The following is a 19,850-nucleotide window of genomic DNA, read 5'->3' as shown; positions in this document are numbered from 1 at the left end:
CACTACTCCTAGTTTTTCTGAACAAAATAAAATTGTAGAAAATAGAAAGTATAGGAGTGTCTTATGGAGACATAGTTATATAATGCAGATATCAAGGAGCCTTATTTATTTATTATTATTATTATTATTTATTTATTATTTATTTTTTTTAAGTTAAAAGGTAAGCATAGATATCAAGGAGCTTGATATCACACTATCACTTATTATTTTGTTGGGCATCTTGAAAGATTAAAGGATTGAATATTTTACTGTCCAATATACCTATGGAGATTGTTGATATATATCATACAAATTTGATAAGAGTGGCAAATCCAATGAGAGTTTAGAATATTGTAGTTTCTTTTTACAGAGAAGTAACTTTCAGTATCTATTCCATTTATTTCAAACTACATTCCATTTTCTTTAGTGGTTTTATTTATAGTTTCTATTTTCACTCTTTCAGCTATTCCCACTCATTTAGTTATTTTTCATTTGCAGTCTCTCCTTTCAGTTTCAAAATGTAGTTCCTAAGCCTGTTTAGCTTAGGAGATCTTCTAGAGTTTGGAAGTATGTTGTAGTTGGTGATTTTAAGGTGTGTGATGAATATAAGACAAAATTGATGGGCAAGTGCTTAAGAAAAAGTTAAGTGTTGATTTCTTTGAGATTTTTCTCTAGTTTCATTGAAGGACTCTTTAAGAGTCATTATTTCATTATCACTTATTTATGGCTTATGCAAGTTTTACAGTAGTGGTATCCAAATTTTGATATAGTGGTTACTAATTTTAGGTTTAAAGAGAATGTTATGGATAAATGCATATATCTCAAGTTTAGTGGGAATCATTTTGTTTTTCTTATCCTATATGTTGATGATATTTTGCAAGGTAGCAATGACATTCATGTGATATATGATATTAAGAATTTTATGTAAAATTTTTGACATGAAGGACATATGTATGCAAAGTATGCCATTGGCATTATCATCTATAGAGATCATGCCACTGGAATACTTGGACTTTCTTTAAAGGTTTGTATTAATTAAGTATATGGAAACAATTTAAGGGTGACCAAGCGTAGTAAGCCCATTGACATAAAGTACATTTTCAAGCGTGAGAAGGTTAAGATTCAAGTGCTATTCAGATTTCTCCATATGGTTACAGAAAGATTATTACAAATCCTCTTGCTAAAGTCTTCAGCCGAAGATAATAAAGTATTTATAAAGCACGTGATTCAGATAGGTGTTTGAGAGCCATTATATTATGATATCCGGTATTTATTTTATATATGTTATATTGCAATTAGTTTCTTTACGCCTTGCGGTGACAGTTATTTTTCTTCCAGTTTACACCTTATGGTGACAGTTATTTGCATCCAAAATAAAGTTATGATACATCATTATTATTTTCTTGATATATATGGTTTATGCACGTGTTATTATGTTTGTCTGGGAGTGATATTTCACTCATTAGGTTGTTTGGGTTAGATGTGAGATTGACACCACATCGATAAATCCAAAATAATTATTAAAGGTTGTCTAGGAGTAATATTTCACTTATACGGTTGTTTGGGCTCGATATGAGATTGACACCATATCGGTAAATCCAAATATAAGATTTGTCTGACAGTGGTATTTCACTCTTGAGGTTGTTTGAACTAGGTGTGAGATTGATACCATATTGGTAAATCCAAACATAAATATTAAAGTTTGCCTGTGGGAGTATTTCACACTCTATGAGGATAGCTTGGGCTAGATATGGGATTGGCTCCATATCGGTAAACCCTCACACTGAATAGAAGGTTGGCGGTTTGCTGTAATATGTTCAAGTGATATACCACGATAGTATGAAGTAGGACGGATAGTGAGGTATGCGTTTAGACCACATGCAGTTTGCACATCTCATGAAATACAGTAAAAACAACTATATTTGCTTGAATCTTAGATGAAATCGGTTTTGAGATCATGGAATTGTTTAGACTAATATATTACTTGTCTACGCATTCATGATCCACTATTGAGGAAGTCTATGGAGGAGAGTGTTCTAAAGTATCAATTCATCTATTTCGATAATTGTATTTTTATAAAACAAATTGAGTGGCCACTCATCTTTTCTAAAATGTGTTGCAATCCATAGTTTCATTTTTTTTTTATAAAACTTGGAGTGCATGGACCAAGTGGGAGATTGTTAGAAATATATATATATATATATATATATATATATATATATATATATATATAATAAAAATTATTTATGGTCCTATGCATTACGTTTTCTAAAATAGGATTGCAATGTAATTATTGATACTTAATGGATTGGGTTGTACTATCCAATTTGATGGTCTAATTGGGAATATGGTTTTATAAAGTTGGATTGTGGTTTTCCAACTTATTTGGTATGATTTAATTCTAACCATTTATATCTAAGTTTCTATGATATGAAGAGAGACTTATGTCTGTTTATTTGTAAAGAAGCCGTCCCCTTGTTGTTATATATAAGGGTTTTAAATCCTTATTCAGCCTACTGAAGGACAACTCTCAAATCATGGACTTAGACCTATTGTATATTCATTTGGTTATGTTTTGAACATTGGATAACATAGTTGCTATGTTTGTATTCATGAGAATATGTTTTCCTTATTGAATATATTATTGCCTTGTGTAATGATTTACACACTTCGTGTTTAACATCTTTCATGCATAGCGTGTAACGAATCGCACGCTGAAGATTCGACATTCATCATATCATATTAGTTGTGGATTTAGAGCATGTATTGTATAGGTTTCCGAATTTGGTTGTGCTTAGTAGATAGTTGATTATCTTGCATATTCCTGTTGATATATGCGTTGTTGCACAACTTGTTGATTTTGGCAATTTAGGAATGTCATTGTTTGACTATGGCTAAGACGTGGTTCTAGTACGGGGGATAGTCCCTCTATATATAGTCTAGTGCGTACATAGAGAGGTTACCCATGGGCTAGTAACCCTAAAGTAACTATGTTGTTGGTCTGATCCGGCGTGACGTCCGAGTATCCACTTTGTTTGATTTCGCAAAACACTCTAATGTTTTTGCAAGAACATACAGAGGATTATATGATATTCAAAAGGTATTATGTGGTTTAATTATCAATCAGGTACGAGACTAAATTATCATTTTAATTAATTGTAGTATTCTTAATTTCTACGTGTAAATGATTTGATCAAAACCCAACACTTACAACTACAAATGCATCTGCTGGAATAACAAGAATCCTTCGTACCGAAGTAATCAAGCATGCGCCGGCAAGTGGCCAAACATTGCAACTGCATGGTTTAGTTCAGGTCTGAGATAGAAAGTTCGATTTAAGAGAAAGAGTAGGTTATGAGTAGGTTAATTAAATGAAAGTTACAAAAAATGAAGGAGAAAAATTTGATCTTATATCTAAGATTTAAAGAGAGATAAGAAAAGAGAGAAGCTCGAGAGGGAGATGTGACAAATGACATTGTTAAACTGTTTTAACATACACTGCTGGAGTAGTTGTTAGGAGAATTCTCATAAACTAAGATTTTTAGCAGCACATTAAACAATTGTCCATGTTTAATGCAAAGCTACGAATAGTACAAGTCCTTTTATTTTAAATTTTAATTGATTTGTTTTTTATTTATACTTAAAAAAAAAAAAAATCATTAAAACACTTCATTCCATATGCTTTGGACCATGTGTTAAATAATAAAACAATTGTTGGGTACAATAACAGTTTATTAATATGAAACATTATTTGGCTTGACAGGTCATATGATCTTCAACTAAAAAATTAATCTAGAAATTCATTGTTTATTATCCAAAAAAGATTTACAGCCAAACGAATGTTGTCAATATTAACATCACAACCACAAAACCCCTATAATCGTTCCAATAATGCAGCTATCTCTCTCTCTAAACGATCATCACCACCGACACTTTTAACAACCACCAACAGCTAAACCATCACTGCCACCGTCGCCGCCTGTTGTTAGTTGATTTAGGAATCAGAAAAAAAAAAAAACAATAAGTCTCTTCCTCCCTAAAGATGGTGGTGTTATTTGTCGCACAATATATTACTCCAAGAATTCACTTTATTTATTTAATATTATTATTATTATTATATTTTTATGTGTGTGTGTGTGTGTTATGCTTTAAGAATCCTGGCCACCTGACTATCCTTGGCAAAGCAGGATAGAGTTAAAGCCTCCTTTTCTAGTACAGTATAAAACACAGCTAGTCAACAACAAAATGCTTATTTTAAATACATGTGTTGAACCTTTATGTTTATCCTCATAAACAAAGCCAACCAGGAGTATCTTTTTGAATTTGCAAGCCCATTATCAATTACAAGTGTATTTGTCAAACTAGGGTTTGTAAATTGATTGGTGAGATTCCCAAATGTCCAAGCACTACCTCATGCTTGCTTCAATTTTCTTCTATCAAGTTATGTCAATGTTTGAAACTATTCAATGATCCACCAAGGTTGAGTCTGTCCATTAATCATAACATTCTGAAAAACACCATTACAGAGTGCCATGTTTTTCTTAAAATTCACAACATGATTTGAAATTTTTAATTCTATAATAACATGAAAATGAAATCTAACAACTACTTGGGATACGTGGGATGAAGTAATGAAATGACTCATTTTGAGTCCATTTTATGTACAATCTTTTTAATAATACTTGAGATGTTCGGGTCAAGTATATTCAAGTTCCGCCACTAATTATTTTTGTCACACACGTGTTATTCTAAATCTAAAATTAATCTTATTCCAATTCCAATTTAAAAGCACTGATTTGGTACTTTTAAACATAGCACATGTGAAGTTGGAGTTGTTTGAAAATTATTTTTAGAAGGGTTAAGAATATAAAACAACCGAGGTTTACTTTTTGTGCAAATAACATGTCTATCATTTAGTTTGGATATATAAGCACGTTAAAATTTTAAAGATGTTACAACCAAGAACTTATCTTCCCTGAACAATTAGAAAATTACCATTATAAAGCCATGTGCGTGGCACGTGACTAACCAAAATGTCCTTTTAAAGTACCTAAAATGAATTTTTTTATTTTAATTCAAGAAGGGTATTTTAATATTTTCATCGCTTCATTAACAAATGATGGGAGACCTTTGTTCGCCCCAAAAGTGATCGTCAGGAGGTTTTCAGTCACCCTTATCCTATGTTATTTGTAGTCGCCTTCTTTGTTTCTTACATTCTATTATAACTAATCTTTCTTGTTTGATCGGTATGTCTCTAGATCTATGATGTAGCTTTCCAGACCATCTGAATCCACTCTCTCTAATTTTCTCACTAATGAGAGCCACCCATAATTTATCTCACATTTATGCTCTTTACGTAGGAAATAACAATTTTGTATGGAAGGGATAGATGATATATTCTTAATGCTTTGTTCGGTAGGAAGAAAAGAAAATGTATGGAAAGAAAATAAGAATGAAGAAACAAAGTTCATTTGCTCGGTAAAGATGACATAAGGAAATAAATAATAATCCTTCATTCTTTATAAATTTTCATCCCTCAAAAAATTGATGGAAGAAGGGAAAAAAATAAAGTAAATTATTATAAAAGTTTTAAATTAAATATTATCTTAAAAAATAAAGTAAATTAAGTTTTAAATTACAGTACTATAGTATATGAATTACAATATTATAGATATTACTATACATAATAGTAAAAACAATTTAAGACTTTATATTTCCTTCTCTCATAACGAACATAATAAATTATGAGTTTATTCTCTTCTCTTTTATCCGACGGAATAAAAAGAAAGAAATACACAATCTCTTCCTTAAATAAAGGAAGAATCAAAAGCAATTAGTTTTTAAAATTATTTAGACAAATGATTTAACTTTTAAATAAAAGGCCACTCTAAGACGAGCACACTTGCTTAGGAGATAAGCACTCTACCGACTAAACGACTGATTAATGTGCAAAATTATTTCGTTAATTAATGATTTTATATTTTTGAAATCCAGAAATAACAAATTGTAAAAATATTGATCCAAGATGACCGGTCCGATTCGATTTATAGGTTCCACCAAATTATTTTCTGCATCCCAAATGTCCATCTTAGCAAATGGACCCTCCATCCCCTACCCTTTCTTTTCCTTCTATTTTACTCAATCCAAACAATCCTTTGGATTTTAACCATGTCACGGACCCATTACAGTGTGGCATCAGCAGGAGTGTTTATCATTCCCACCTATCTCTCTCTCAAACTATATGTCACTCTCTCACTACTCTTTCTCTCTCTACCCGTATGTTTTCTCTCTCTAAACAGGGAGTGACCTGGAAATGGATTTGAAAGGCGCTGGCACTAAAGAGCATTGAGAGTTTCTGCATTTCAAAATCAAAGATACTGAAACTCGCTCACTCTCTACCCACTGAGAGAGACTACCCAAAATTTTCCATTTCAGTTTTTGAAATCCAGAGATCAAAGCGTTAGGGTTCTGATTCATTGACACCGTCTTTCTCTCTCTAGAATCTATCAGATCCATCTAAGGAATTCACGACTTGCTGTCACTCAGTCTCTCGGACCGCACTTCAATGACCTTCTGTTGATCATCGCATGCTTTGATTGGTGAGCACAAGGAAAACCCAAAACGTCATTTCGTTATACATATATGTAATTGTTGTATGTGCATGAGTGCTTATATAAGCATATATATGTGCTATGTGTTTGCATTTTTTGCTTCTGAAGTAGATGAATGTGAATAGATCGACTAAATCTCTCGAAATGTCTCCTCCTTTGGTGTTTGGATGTGAAGATCTTCTTTCGATTGAATCTTAGATTCAGAACAGTGGATCTTTTGATGTTTTCAAAGATCTGTTTGATTATATGCGATTTATTTTTGTCTCGTCTGTAATTCTTAAATTTTGAGATAGTATTGAGTGATGCCCAACCGCTTATGTGCTTAATGATTTTGTTGAAGACTTTGTTTGGCTGCTTTGGAAAATGAGAGAAAGTAGGTCTCTGGAATCTCATTTCCGAATTTTTTGGGTCTCTGGAATCGCATTTGAACATTCATTTTTTGTTATATCATATTTTTGTAGTAGTTGATTGCATTTCATTAAAGTCTTAGTTTTCTTTTATAGTGTAAGGTCTGAGGAGATGCATCGATAGTGTTTAACACATTAGGCAAGTTCTGTTTATGTTTATGATCCATTTGATTCTAGAAATAATTCACAAAACAACTCAATTTGTGTGTACTTCTATTGTTCTCAAAGACCAACTGAGACTTAATAGTTTTGATTTTCTTCAAAACCTTCTGGCTGAATTACTTCTTAAAAAAAAAAAAAAAAAAACTTCTGGTTGAATTGTTTTAGTAGTTATTGTTGTTATGACCATTTCTACTTATACAGTGTAATTTATAGTTCAAGCCAAAGATTTTTTTTGATAAATATAATTCAAGCCAAAGATGATGATGATGATTTGTTTTTTTGCAGTGTGTGATGGATGCTGAGAATATCATACCTGCTTTTGCAAATGGGAAGGGCTATGAAAATGGTGTTCATGAACAACTCCCTTCCTCTCCAGAGGAAGGTTTTGTTTTCGAGAAACTAAATGGGGTCCTCGGTACTGGAACAGAGGCTGCAGGGCTAAGTGCAAATACAGAAACTGTTGTCCAGTTGGAGGAATGTGGAACCACTAACATATCTAGTGAAGAAGTCATGGAAAATTCTACTGAACATGCAGGAAGTAATGGTCTGGCTGTTTCTAAGGTGGGAGGTGTTTAATTTGTCGAATTGTTTCAATAATTCAATTTTATTTTGATTTGAAACCCACCAACATGTCCATCTTACCACCAGGAATCCTTAGCGGAGGAAACGGATCTTTCAAAGTGTTCCAAACCACAAAAGGGTCAAGGAAAGAACAACGATCAGAAGCCTTTGAGCCCCAAACATGCTACGACAACATGGGTGAAAAAGGGCAAAGATGGAAAAGACGCGGAGACAAGTTCTGTTGCTTCAAATGGGAATTCGGCTTCTTCACGCCCGAAACAACCTTTTGCCCTAAGAACAAATAGATCATTTAATGACAGGCAGGGTGGTGGCAGCAATTCAAAATTAAATCCTCCTCTGATTAGTGCTCATCCTTCGAAGGTAAAAATAATATTGCCTTTGGGTTCTTAGATGGTTAGTATATTCATATGTGAATGTGATGGTAGTCATATATGGCTGTGAAGGTGAAAAGGCGCATACTCCTTTTGTTTTGGTGTTTGTTACCATCTTTGCTGTTTCTGATTACTGTTATAATTTTCTATTTGCTTCTAGCAGCAATCTAGAAAGTCTGATGTAGCACCATCTACCATGAATGTGACAAAGTCTGAAGGCCTTGCGTATGTTCTACTTGCACTTATGATTAAATTAATTGCCTCCTATCTCATGGAGCTATATGTAATCTTAGCTCCAATGTCAATATTTGTGTGGAAGAGGACAATAGGAAGTCCTTTATTCATTTAAGTTTTGTAACTCACTTTTTATTTATTAATGCCAACTTTTTTTCCCAGCGGTTTGTGAATTGTAATTTCCTGACTACAGGGGCAAGACAAAATTAAAGCCATTGAAAAAGGGTCCCCCAAATGAAGCTGAAGGAAGCATACCATCTTCTTTGTATCCTATTTATATTTACTGTTTTGCCAATTTTTTTTTGGGGGAGGGGGTTGCAGAAGTGGTGGCATTTTGATTTTCTGGATGCCTATTTAATGAAAGGTTAAATTTGCTCTTGATATATTTATCAGCTTATCCTTTACCCATGTATAGAAGCCCCACCATAGGAGATGCCAAACCCTGCAGAGTGGGTACTCTTCCGTCCTACAATTTCAGTTTTAAGTGTAATGAAAGAGCCGAGAAAAGAAGAGAGGTTAGTTTTTTGTCTGCGTCATCATGAACTCACACATTGTTCTGTCCAGCAGGATTCATAACATCAACTTGAGACGATTCTTTTTATTTTGTTTCGGCAGTTCTACTCTAAGCTCGAGGAAAAGATTCATGCAAAGGAGGTAGAAAAGAGTACATTGCAAGCAAAATCCAAGGTATTGCATATTAATTCAGTAGTTTAAAAAAATTGATTTGTCTTAGTTTTTACTAGTCTTACATTTTTCAAACAGGAAAGTCAAGAAGCTGAGATCAAAATGTTAAGGAAGAGTTTGACCTTCAAAGCAACACCAATGCCAACCTTCTACCAGGAACCTCCACCTCCAAAGGTGGAGTTAAAGAAGGTAGCTTTACTTTTCCAATCACATATGTTACCGTGCACAAGTTTCACAATTTGTTCATGAAATGGAAAGCTTGTCCAATGCATGCACGTCCTTCACGGAAAAGGGGAGAAAAAAAAAATTGATTTCATAGCCTCTCTAGGCCTTGTAATTGTAGTTTTTAAGTTGAGATAAGGTTGCAGAGAGGATATTAGGCTGTGGCCTACAGCCTGTTGGTGACCTACTTTCGATAAAGCTTATTTGGGCTTGGGATCTATTAGAGGGGGGTCCATGGGATCTGCTCAAGGATAGTAAGATCCTAGAAATGAGTGAAAAAAATTATATATATGATTAAAGAATTCTTAAAATAGATAGGCCTTTTGTAGCTTTCGTGGGATGCGATCCCCGTTTGATAGCTTTATATTACATCTTACTTATCAAAAGAATGATTCTTAAAATAGATAGAGAATAACTTTAAAAAAAAAAAAAAAAAAAAAAAAAAACTATTACGATATACTTGTATATAAAAAAAAAACCTATTACTTATTAAAAATAAGTAATATAAAGCTATCAAGCGTTCCCCTTTTGAACGCTTTCAATGCATTTCTTACTTATCAAAAAAAAATAAAAAATAAAATCCTATAACAGTATAGAACATGCATTCATACACAAATTTGTGCTAGTAAATGTGATAATGTATCTGCGAAGGTAAAACCCTAACAACAAAAAATTAAAAAGTAAGATCTAATTTAGGAAGATCAAGGTTTAAATCCTTCTATTCTCATTTTATTCATGAAATTTATGTCATATAGTACTGAAGACTAATTAATAAATAAAATTTTGTAACACAGTACTAAATACCAAATTACATAAGCCATAACAACTAACTTTTGTTATAAAAGGTTTAAAACTAATCCACTTTAGAAATTTTTCCAAAAACCATAGAAAAACAAAAAAATTATATGATTTTTTGTATGCCTGAACCATCTTATGGCACAGTCCTCCTATGATCCTATCTCTCTGATTTTACATATGATCTTGATTGGTTTGGTAATTTGTATTGTAGGATAGTGTGATCCTATGACCTGGATCGCAATTTTTATAACCATGAGTTAAGAACTAGTTTGATGGAAAATTTAAGTATATTTTTCCTCCCAACAATTCTTGTAGTCTAGGTTGTCTATTTGGACAAACACAAGACTGATCCTTGTCTGTTAAATGCTAAATTTTCTGTTACACAAGACTTATTCTTGTCTGTTAAATGTTAAATTTTTTGTTATTTATTTTTGGTGAATGAGAATTTCAATAACAAACTGATGGTGTTCCTTCCATGAAAAAACATGGTCCATCCGGGCTCTTGAAAGTGAATTCTCTGTATTAGTGGTACTGTCAATATGTTTAAATCTTTGCAGAAGATCTCAAGCACTAGCTTGTTCTTGTAGTCTGTGATAGTATAGAATCTACACAAGGTGTAGAGTTGCGTACTGGTGTCTTGTGTGCCCAAGTTTGCCTGGTTAAGGCTACATGATTGGGGTGGTTGTTTAGTACGCAGGGTAGATATTGTTATGCGAACATGACTTTGTTTACAATTTAAATTCGATAAGATATAATTTTAAATACTTGATTCTTGGTATGAAAAGGTGAATAATAATGAACAACTTATTGAGCCATGGTACTAGAATAGTATCTACTCCTCTGTTTCTGTTCTTTTTTTACATCTAAATATTTTTTTGTGTAGTTGGCAGAAGTGTACAGACTCTCAAGAGTGTTATCTTGTAACATTTGTTGGACTTGTGGACATTTTTGATTCATTGCCTTTGTCACTTTACATTGGTTATAGATAAATGAGGTTTTTACTTCCTTATTTAGACATTTAATGTTGGAATGGGCTTGTTTGTTTTGGATAGATTGTGCTCATGTTGTCTTTGTGTTTCGAATATTTTGATATGCATTGATTTTATTACTTAAAATTTATCTTTCTTTGGCTCCGGTAGGTCCACTCCATAGTTTCTTCTAGTCAGTCCCATCTTGCCATTATTGCGTCAAGTATTGGTCTCATTTTCCAGATCAAGTTCGCTGGATGTTTGGTAGTTTATGCATCCAGTTCCAATAGTCCTTGTATAATAGAATGTCATTTGAAATTGTTTCTAGGAAGAATGTGAATCACCTGAGTTTGGATAGCTAAAGATTTTCTAAGAAAGATCAATCTTTGGATACTTAGACCTATATATATGGGATTCCTTATATTGTGATTGTGATCCTTTTTCAAGATTGACATGGAAGGGCTTCATTGGTGAATCAAACTTAGTGGACCAGGCTGCGAAAGAGATTAGCTGATTGCTTTTTTTATGCATTTAGTCTTCTTATTAGAAGTTTTCTTCCTCTTTTCATTTTGAAATATTGTTTTTTAAAAAGATTTTAGTGACACATTTTACCCAAATGGAAACAAAACCCTGTTTTTGTGACAGTTACCTCTGATAAAGATCCAGGTGCTTAGAATTGTCATGGTTAAAAAATTTTCCGGGTTGGGTTATTCGGTCTTCAAGCAGAGGTTGATGAGAAGATTTAAGGTTTTAAATGTTAGAAGGTAGGAAGCACATAGGGGTGGGACTTGGGCGGGCCAAGCGGTTAGCCCATGTCAAGCCAAAGGTTCTAACACTTCAGTCTGCGCCAAGCCCAAGTCCCGAGGAACCCATCGCATCTCAACCCGCGCCATACCTCATAGGTTCACGAGTTTTTTGAGTTTTCCAAAATTTTGATAACCTACAAATGAATAAAGTTTATAAAATATAAAATGTTAAAGTCTAACTACATACACTTGATATGAAATAAAACCGCTCATATCATTTTGACAGTTTGGGTTTTTCTTTTAGTGCTTAAAACTCGTGGGACTTAATAATATTCCCTCCTATTAGAATTTTGAAAGAATTCAATATCTTACATTTTTTATCATTTTGTTTCTTACTTTCTTTAACTAAAAATTCAATTATTATAATTTTGGTACTTCAATTTTTTTAAGCAAGCGTGTCAAAATTAGGTTAATACCTATGATACTATAACTTTATATTACACAGACAATGTATAGTTGTGAAAATATTAAAATTATAAACTTTTGTTGTATTTCGGGTTCCTCGGGTTAGTTAAACCTTTACCCAATTCCCGCACAAAATAAATTTGGGCTCTAAAATTTAAACTCAGTCCCATCCCTATGGTCTCAAGTACCTTGCCTATGTCCATAAAAGTTTCAGGTGGAATTCAGGTTGATCAGGTTAGGCCCACCCTAGTCCCACTCCTAACATTACATGTTTAAACCGGTTTGAGTCCAGTCTTGCCATTTCGGTGTGTTATAGTGTACTCTATACTTCTATTGTATTTTTTGTATTATTGCTAGTGGCTTATTGTGCTACATGCTGAAAGTTCAAAATATTTTCTTTTTTCAATATATTGAAATTTATAAGAGGCTGCCCTGAGTCAACTTAAATTGACGACTTGTTAATTATAGGTGAATGGAATTCTCTAAGTTAAATATGATTGATGAACTAGGAATGGTTTTCCTTGTGTCTATGGGCCAAAGCTAAAAAGGCTTTTGAAAGACATGGGATTTGGTTCTCTATGATGTAGTGATTAAACACGCCCTCCTTTGCACAACTTTGGATAGGCTTTGGCATATAGTGGTTGGACTCAATGAATGTAATACTTCTTTACAACGACCAATACAGGATTCCATGGGATTAGAAGTTCTTGATTAAAATCTTTCGATTAGTATTCATGTTTGCATTAGTGATGCAAGAGGAACAGTCTAAGTTGCTGTTGCAGCAATGGTCATTTGTACTGTAGCAGTTACTATTCATATGTATTTATTTTAATGTACCATGACACTGTTCATGCTACCTTAAAAGTCATTTGGAGGATTTTCTGGTCCATCTTCTTTTTCTTTTTATTTTGAAGTTACAATGCATGGTTAAGATTAGAGTTTTTTTAATGGCTGGGATATAATTATGTTAGTGTTTTACTTATAAAAAAAAAAACTAGGGTTTTATGGTCATCCCTTCTCAATCTTAGAAGTTAAGATATCATTTTTGTATGGATTTTTGGTTATTAATAGAATTTGCTGTTGGTTATATGTTATTTTGAGAGCTCTTGCATTTGCTCAGCTTTAACATCCTATGGAGCCTTTTATTTTATATATATCAAGTCCAGCGCGTAGACATTCATATATATATATATATATATGTTTAAGTACATATAAAATATATATATATATATATATATATATATATTTGTTTAAGAAATGTGGGTAATTATAAAAAAATAAAAATAAATAAGGAAAACGTGGGCATTCAATCGAATTAGATGGAAGTGTGATATTGTCACGTGCTCTGAAATTCTTTTTGGATATCAGAGGTGAAGATGGTCCACAACTTCGGATCAAAGATGTCAAAAGTTGGAGATCAAACAATAATTATAATAGATTAGTATGAAAATTGATGATGACCTTATGAGCATATAACAAGTTGAAGTTCCTATGAAGATTTAGAAGGCAATCATGAATTTTTTGGATAATGGAAGGCAATCTTGTAGAAGAATATTTTATTTTAAGTATACACTTGATTCAGCCATAAATAATTTAGTGGGTTGGATTTTTTATTTTTCGTTTTCTTCTTCTAGTGATGGCTCTGAAGTAAGTTCCTCATTGTCTTGTTATGAAGGTATCCAATTTTGGTGTCTTTGTCGAGTGTTTGGACAAAATCCCAAAGGAGATGGTTTGGGCTTGATATTTAGACTAATTTAGTACATATTTGTGGATTGGGAATGCGGGACAGGACCGACACCAGAGGATTTGATATGCAAGAGTACACAAAACCCCAGACTAGACCGAGAGGGGTGGGGTGAAGTAATCTTAAAAACTAAATTAAATATCTTAACTCTTTAATAGAAATTCAAATTTCAACCAACTTAAATGAACAGAAATTTGGAGTTTAATTGATCAATCACGTAAAAATTAGTAGAATGCAAAAAGCATGAAAAGCATTCCACACAATAACTCCAAATTTACTTGGAAAATCCCATAAGAAGAAAAACATGGGACCTACTCTAGACAAATCTAGTCCGCGATACGAAGAAAGGTAGTATAACCCCAAGTCTCATAATCTAAATCCTAATAGCCTAAGTGACATGAAATGTAGACTCACGTTAGTTGTTCATTCATGCAAAACTGCTGTTGTCGATCAATGAAGCCGCTCCTCATGCAATTTTCTTTTCAATTCATGATTGATCTCTTCCATAGTCAGGCCTAGCCTCTGAAAGCCGGAGACTCATCAAGGCTCAATTACAGTGTCTCAACCTACAAAAGGCCAGTTCAGTCAGGCTCACATAAAGCCCTCAAGCTCGCTCGTTTTAATCAGCTTCAGGCTAAAAAAACACGCTTTTAATTTTTTAATCATTTGTGTATATAACATTTCTTTTTTACTTACTGACCATGAAAATAAAATGTTCTACATTATATCACAATCATATTTAATAAATCATATTGTTTAATCTTGTGATTTTTTTTTTTTTGGAGAGGGGGGGGATAAAATTCATAAATTTGTGTTGTCTACTTACATTTATTGCATTTAGTGATTGATTTTAAGTATTTATGATAATATAGGATTAGAGTTTACATGATTATAGTTCTTTATTCTTTCACATTTGTTATCACATTTAATTTGGTTAATTCATATGCATATGAAAGGATTTACGCGCATTAATTTTCCTAGCCTCTTAATTGATTTATCAACCTATTTTTGAGATTTTTTATTTGATGAGCTGCCTATTTTGAGTACTTCTGATTGTGCATTGATTTAATTGAACCTGTGTACAAATTGACAAGATATATGAATGTTGATCTGACTAATTGATCCTATTGATATGTTGATAAATTCCTTTATTTTGATATTGACTAGTTTGTGCTTCATAGATTAATTATTTTTAACAAACATAAGTGCTTAAATCCTTTTTTGTGACTGGCTTATGCAATGTTCGATAACCAACTTGGGTTTGATTGATTGAACCTAGTCTAGTGAGGGGCAGTTGATACTTCAATTCGATCTAGGCACTTCTTTTATGCATTCAAAACTTCTTTTTAGGATCAAAACATGTTTGTTATGAATCCTATACGTCAATAATGCTAATAATGTATTAATATGAATCTCAAGCTGGTGAGTGCATATTTGAGAGTTGTATTTACATTTTGCTGAATCTTGGAAATCGTCAAGAACTCCTTTCATTGAGTTAACTAAGTAACTTTTGAAAAATAAAAACGGAAATGAAATCAAAATTACGAAGTCTTTTGTGAACGAAAATTGCCAACCTGTGTCCTATTCCAAGCCCCACAAATGTTCATTAGAGGTCCATAGAGAGTTGATTCAACCATTATCATTTTTTATTATGCATGTTGACTTCTTCGATGGTATTGAAATCCCTTTGGATGGTAAGTCTTTCTGGATTATGAAGTGTGTTTATAATGCGCAAGTATGGAGAAGTGAAATTCGATTATGTTTGGGAAGCATTAACGGTTTCATTTTGTGGAAGTAATAATGACTGTGAATTATTTTAGCGAGGATTATAAGAAAGCCAAGATGATTCTATAAGCATATTTTTTAAAGAAAATTTTATAATATTCACATTCAAAGTTATTGATATAGGTTTGGAAACAAGTTACTCAGTTGGCCAACCATTGATTCAAATCATGAAATACAAACTTGTGCAAGGTATATCATGACTGAATTGAGGCTGATTCTTTTTATGTTTGTTCGTGTTGAATGAGGGAGAAAGAAAGGCAGGAAACAATTGCATGGATTTTCACTAGACAGAAAGTGGAATCTAAGTTTGTGGGCAAGTGTTATTCCAACCTGGGGAATTTCATGAAGGGGCAACATTTTAAGTAAAGTTTCTATAGCAGTTTTGTTCATTGGTTAATGTTGCACTATTCACCTTTACTGCTTTGCTGGTCACACTACAGTAAGAGTTACTAGTAGGTTTTTTTTTTTTTTCCCCCTCTCAATAGCTGAGACTATAGCTATTTAATGGTATCTAATTATGTTAGGCTTTATGGTAACCTCTTCTTATAAATAGAAAGTAAGACGACAATGTAATTGACTTTGGGCCCGGCCTAAACCCCAAAATAGAAAAAAATAAAAATAAAGGAAAAAAGAAAAAAGAAAAACGAAAAATAAAGGAGAATGTTGGCTACCAAAATAAACTGAGAAGTCAGGTGATCACCTTCGAAGCAAAAATTCTGCTATCAGTCTCTTTCCATCTTCAAGATCTCTTGACCTAAATTGTAATATTCAGACTTCTCTTGTACCTTTTCGTTGCTGGAGGGTTGATGAAATCTTTGTTTGGTTGTTGTCTGACAGGCTACATACGTCAGGCTTTTTGGATTGATATGCTAGGGGTAAATCGCAACCTACATGAGGACGTGCTAATCTGTCATAATAGAACTTGTTATTTTTTTGATAAATTATAATAGAATTTGTTTTTGTTGTGACAATTGAATCTAAGTTGCAATCTGAGTTGGATTAGATTCCTAATACTGACTTTATCATGCAACTACAGAAGTCTCATGTTTCATACACTGGCTTGACAAGCAATGGCACTCCTGCAGTTTTGTAGTCAACATTAGATGTCTTAAATTTTTCTGGTCTTGAGCCTAACCAAGTGTTCCAATTAATGGTGCTGACCTTGTTATGTTGCTAGCGTATTCTTTAGGTTCTTCTCTCCAGGTGGGGAAATTACTAACTGGTTAAACATGTCTTTTGTTTTAATCAAATGATTAAATTATTCCTTTGGACACCCTCTATTATATTGTTCTGGCACTGTAATACCTCTATCCGTATGCTCACAATTTTATGAGTTTGATATGACTATCATTCTCCATTTTGTTGCCTAGAGGAAAAGAATTTCATGAAAGTTATTTCAACCCTTAAATGGGTCTTCTCTCTTTTTTCTTTTAAATCCTGAAATTAACCCTTAAATGGGTTTTAGATTCTAGACTTCTGCTATTTATTCCATCTTGTTAACAAGCTTGGAACATTTTATTGGCACACTTGTGCAAAAAGTAGCTTCTCTCCTAATTTTCTGACAGATTATTCCTAAGTGTTGAATCTGCTGTAATTCACCATCCCTCAATAACTTTAGCTTGAAGGCTTGACATCAGATTATTATTGAAGTTAACTTTTTATCAGTAAGTTGTCTAGTTAAAGGGTAGGTAGCGATACTCATTTCTCTTTCTGGTATTCAATTGGTTTTTCCTATATCTTTAGTTGGGTCGTCGGCTAATTGGGGCAGCTCCTCATGGGATCTTTAGTTGTGCATTTGGAAAGAAAGGAATTGGCATTCATCTGAAGGATTTACAGGTCTCTAGTGTGAAGAAGTTTTTTCTTTTGAGTTTGTATTTTGGGTTCGGGGAGGGATACACTTGTGAATGACTCCTCTGTAGAGTTTTTGGGACATATGAGGGTACAGATAATGTGTCATTTTCCATGTATACTTTGTGTATACATGAGCTGCACTCCCATAGTCCTGTGGTGTTTTGTAGTGAATTTTGTATTTTATCGAAAAAATAATAATAATAATTTGTCAGGAATCTCATATGGGAGCTAAATGGGAGTGGTATTTATTGCTGTTTTAGGACTCTTTCTGTTTATTCTTAATGGGTTTGCTGCCGTGTTATTTGATTCTTCCTTTGACACATTCCTGCTGCTTGTAGTCTGTACAAATTTTTTGGTGAGCTTGTCTTGAGGTACTACATGCATGGGGATTATATATGGTCTGAATTGCTTTTGTATTGGTGTTTTCTATCACTATGATGCAGATACCTACAACAAGGGCTAGATCTCCCAAGCTTGGTCGAAAGAAGAGCTCACCCACCAGAGACTCTGAAGGAAACAGCAGTTGCAGTGGTCAGTCTGGTCGGTTAAGTTTGGATGAGAAGGTGTCTCAAAACAACACCAAAGGTCCTTCCCCTGTCCATGTTAAGAAGCCTGTACGGAAGTCCCTTCCTAAGCTGCCTTCTCAAAAGGTCAACTTATCCAATGAACCAAATGGTGCTGAATCTTGCAAGACCACATTATCCAATGAAACGAATGAAGCTGCATCTCATAAAACCACCCTTTCCAATGACAAAATAGAAGAATCTCATGAAACCACTGTATCCATTGAATCGAGCAAAACTGCATGTCATATTGATGAGCAGGAAGCAGCTCCAATTGTCGAGCCAAACCAAACTCGGGTTGATACAGATGGCGTGGCTGTCATTGAAGACCAAGCTCAGACCACCTTGGTTCAGGAGTCCATTGCTTCAGTGTATTAAATATGGCAGCACTGGAACTGAATGTGTATTTACCGAGCCCTCAATGAATTCACTTAAAATATTGGAGGAGGTATGAATAAGAACTGGATACTTGATTAAAAGGCATGAAGGATTCCATATTAAGGGTTGTTATGTTGTCTTGTTCATAGCGTCAAGGTTTGGTCATTCAATGTTATGCTTGCTTTCAAGATTGCTGGTGGTCATTAGGATTCTGCAGCTCCATTTGCAGCATTGTATGGTAAACCTGTCAGTTTGATTCCCTAATTTATGTTTAAATATGCTTCAATTGTCTGGCTATTAAATGAGGGAAAATTTTGGTAAAATTTGCACTTGGTTCATGATGGAACGTTGGCTTTTTAGCTTGTGATGTGCAATTGGGTTTGTTTTGGCTGTCAAGACTACTTTTGTGAACAAAATGTGTATTGTTTATTAATGGAGAGGCTATGTTGTATTTGTTATTCAACTTCTTCTCACAAGGTGTACTGCCTTTTTGTTTGACAAGCCATTTCCTCCCTTTCAGTTCTGTTTAGGTCACTGTTACAGGCTGACAGTTGCATCATCTCATAGTTGAGAATAGCAGTTCCTTCTGATTTATACTTAAGATCAATTTAAGAATAGTAGGTTGATCAATCCATGTTTATGTTAACTGCTTTATATCTGGCTTTCTTTACCTACTTAATAATCCACATATTTTAGATCCTAATGGTAGCTTGTCAAATGCATTTGTTCCTATTGCTCTCTAGCTCCAACTTTATAATGGTACTAGATATTAGTTTTCTTATTTATTTCTTCATTTTCATTTTTTTTTTCAAAGACCATAGAAAGGGATATAGATGTTTAGAAGTTATGTGGCCCTTCTTCGTTTGTATCTATGGATACAGTTTTTTGTTCTCAGAAAATTGAAAACGGAAAATAGTATAAAAAATTCTACTTGATTCAGTTTTTAGAAAATTGTTTTTTGAAAACTCTGTTATAAAAATGCCTTTTTTCAGAGAATTATAAAGAATTGTTCTCTGAGAATTTTCTGTTTTCTAAATTCTAGAGAATTATTTTCAGATAATAATTATATAGTTTTCTAAATTTTGTTTTGCTTATGTTGTGTTGGGAGTAGTTGAATAAGTTCTGCACTTGGAAGGGTCTATTCATTTATTTATCATTCTTTTTTTCTTTTTTTTTTTTCTTTTTTTTTTTTTCACTCATAAGTCATAACTAATTTTATCTTATCTTATCTTTTTAAAGTGCCAAAAATAAAAACTAATGTAAGATGGGCTCAATGTCCTCGTGGTTGATTCTCAACCAT

At 33.3% G+C, this 19,850-nt stretch overlaps 1 protein-coding gene across 1 annotated transcript; it reads left to right on the top strand.

Annotated features, from left to right (window-relative positions):
• The first annotated feature begins 6,180 nt into the window (after window positions 1–6,180).
• Window positions 6,181–19,013, top strand: LOC132304477 (protein WVD2-like 5). The gene is made up of 9 exons (XM_059802167.1): window positions 6,181–6,578; window positions 7,445–7,720; window positions 7,808–8,101; window positions 8,276–8,337; window positions 8,540–8,611; window positions 8,762–8,861; window positions 8,962–9,033; window positions 9,109–9,219; window positions 18,053–19,013. Exons 2-9 carry the CDS (start codon window positions 7,451–7,453, stop codon window positions 18,548–18,550), a joined length of 1,479 nt encoding a protein of 492 aa, XP_059658150.1. The 5' UTR covers window positions 6,181–6,578; window positions 7,445–7,450; the 3' UTR covers window positions 18,551–19,013.
• Window positions 19,014–19,850: the final 837 nt, after the last annotated feature.

The sequence above is a fragment of the Cornus florida genome, unplaced genomic scaffold (genome assembly GCF_030987335.1).
Source record: "Cornus florida cultivar Cherokee Brave unplaced genomic scaffold, ASM3098733v1 CherokeeBrave_3.0.0_Hap2_Chr04, whole genome shotgun sequence".
In the NCBI taxonomy this organism is placed as follows: Eukaryota; Viridiplantae; Streptophyta; class Magnoliopsida; order Cornales; family Cornaceae; genus Cornus; species Cornus florida.
Note: the sequence above shows the minus strand (reverse complement) of the source record. Positions and strands in the feature narration are given on the sequence as shown.

Bases quoted from the DNA above. Each gene is read 5' to 3' on its own strand.
- LOC132304477 (XM_059802167.1), top strand. From the start codon at position 7,451: ATGGATGCTGAGAATATCATACCTGCTTTTGCAAATGGGAAGGGCTAT. The intron at 8,862-8,961 runs GTTAGTTTTTTG...TTGTTTCGGCAG, and splicing joins GAGCCGAGAAAAGAAGAGAG to TTCTACTCTAAGCTCGAGGA. The intron at 9,034-9,108 runs GTATTGCATATT...TTTTTCAAACAG, and splicing joins CATTGCAAGCAAAATCCAAG to GAAAGTCAAGAAGCTGAGAT.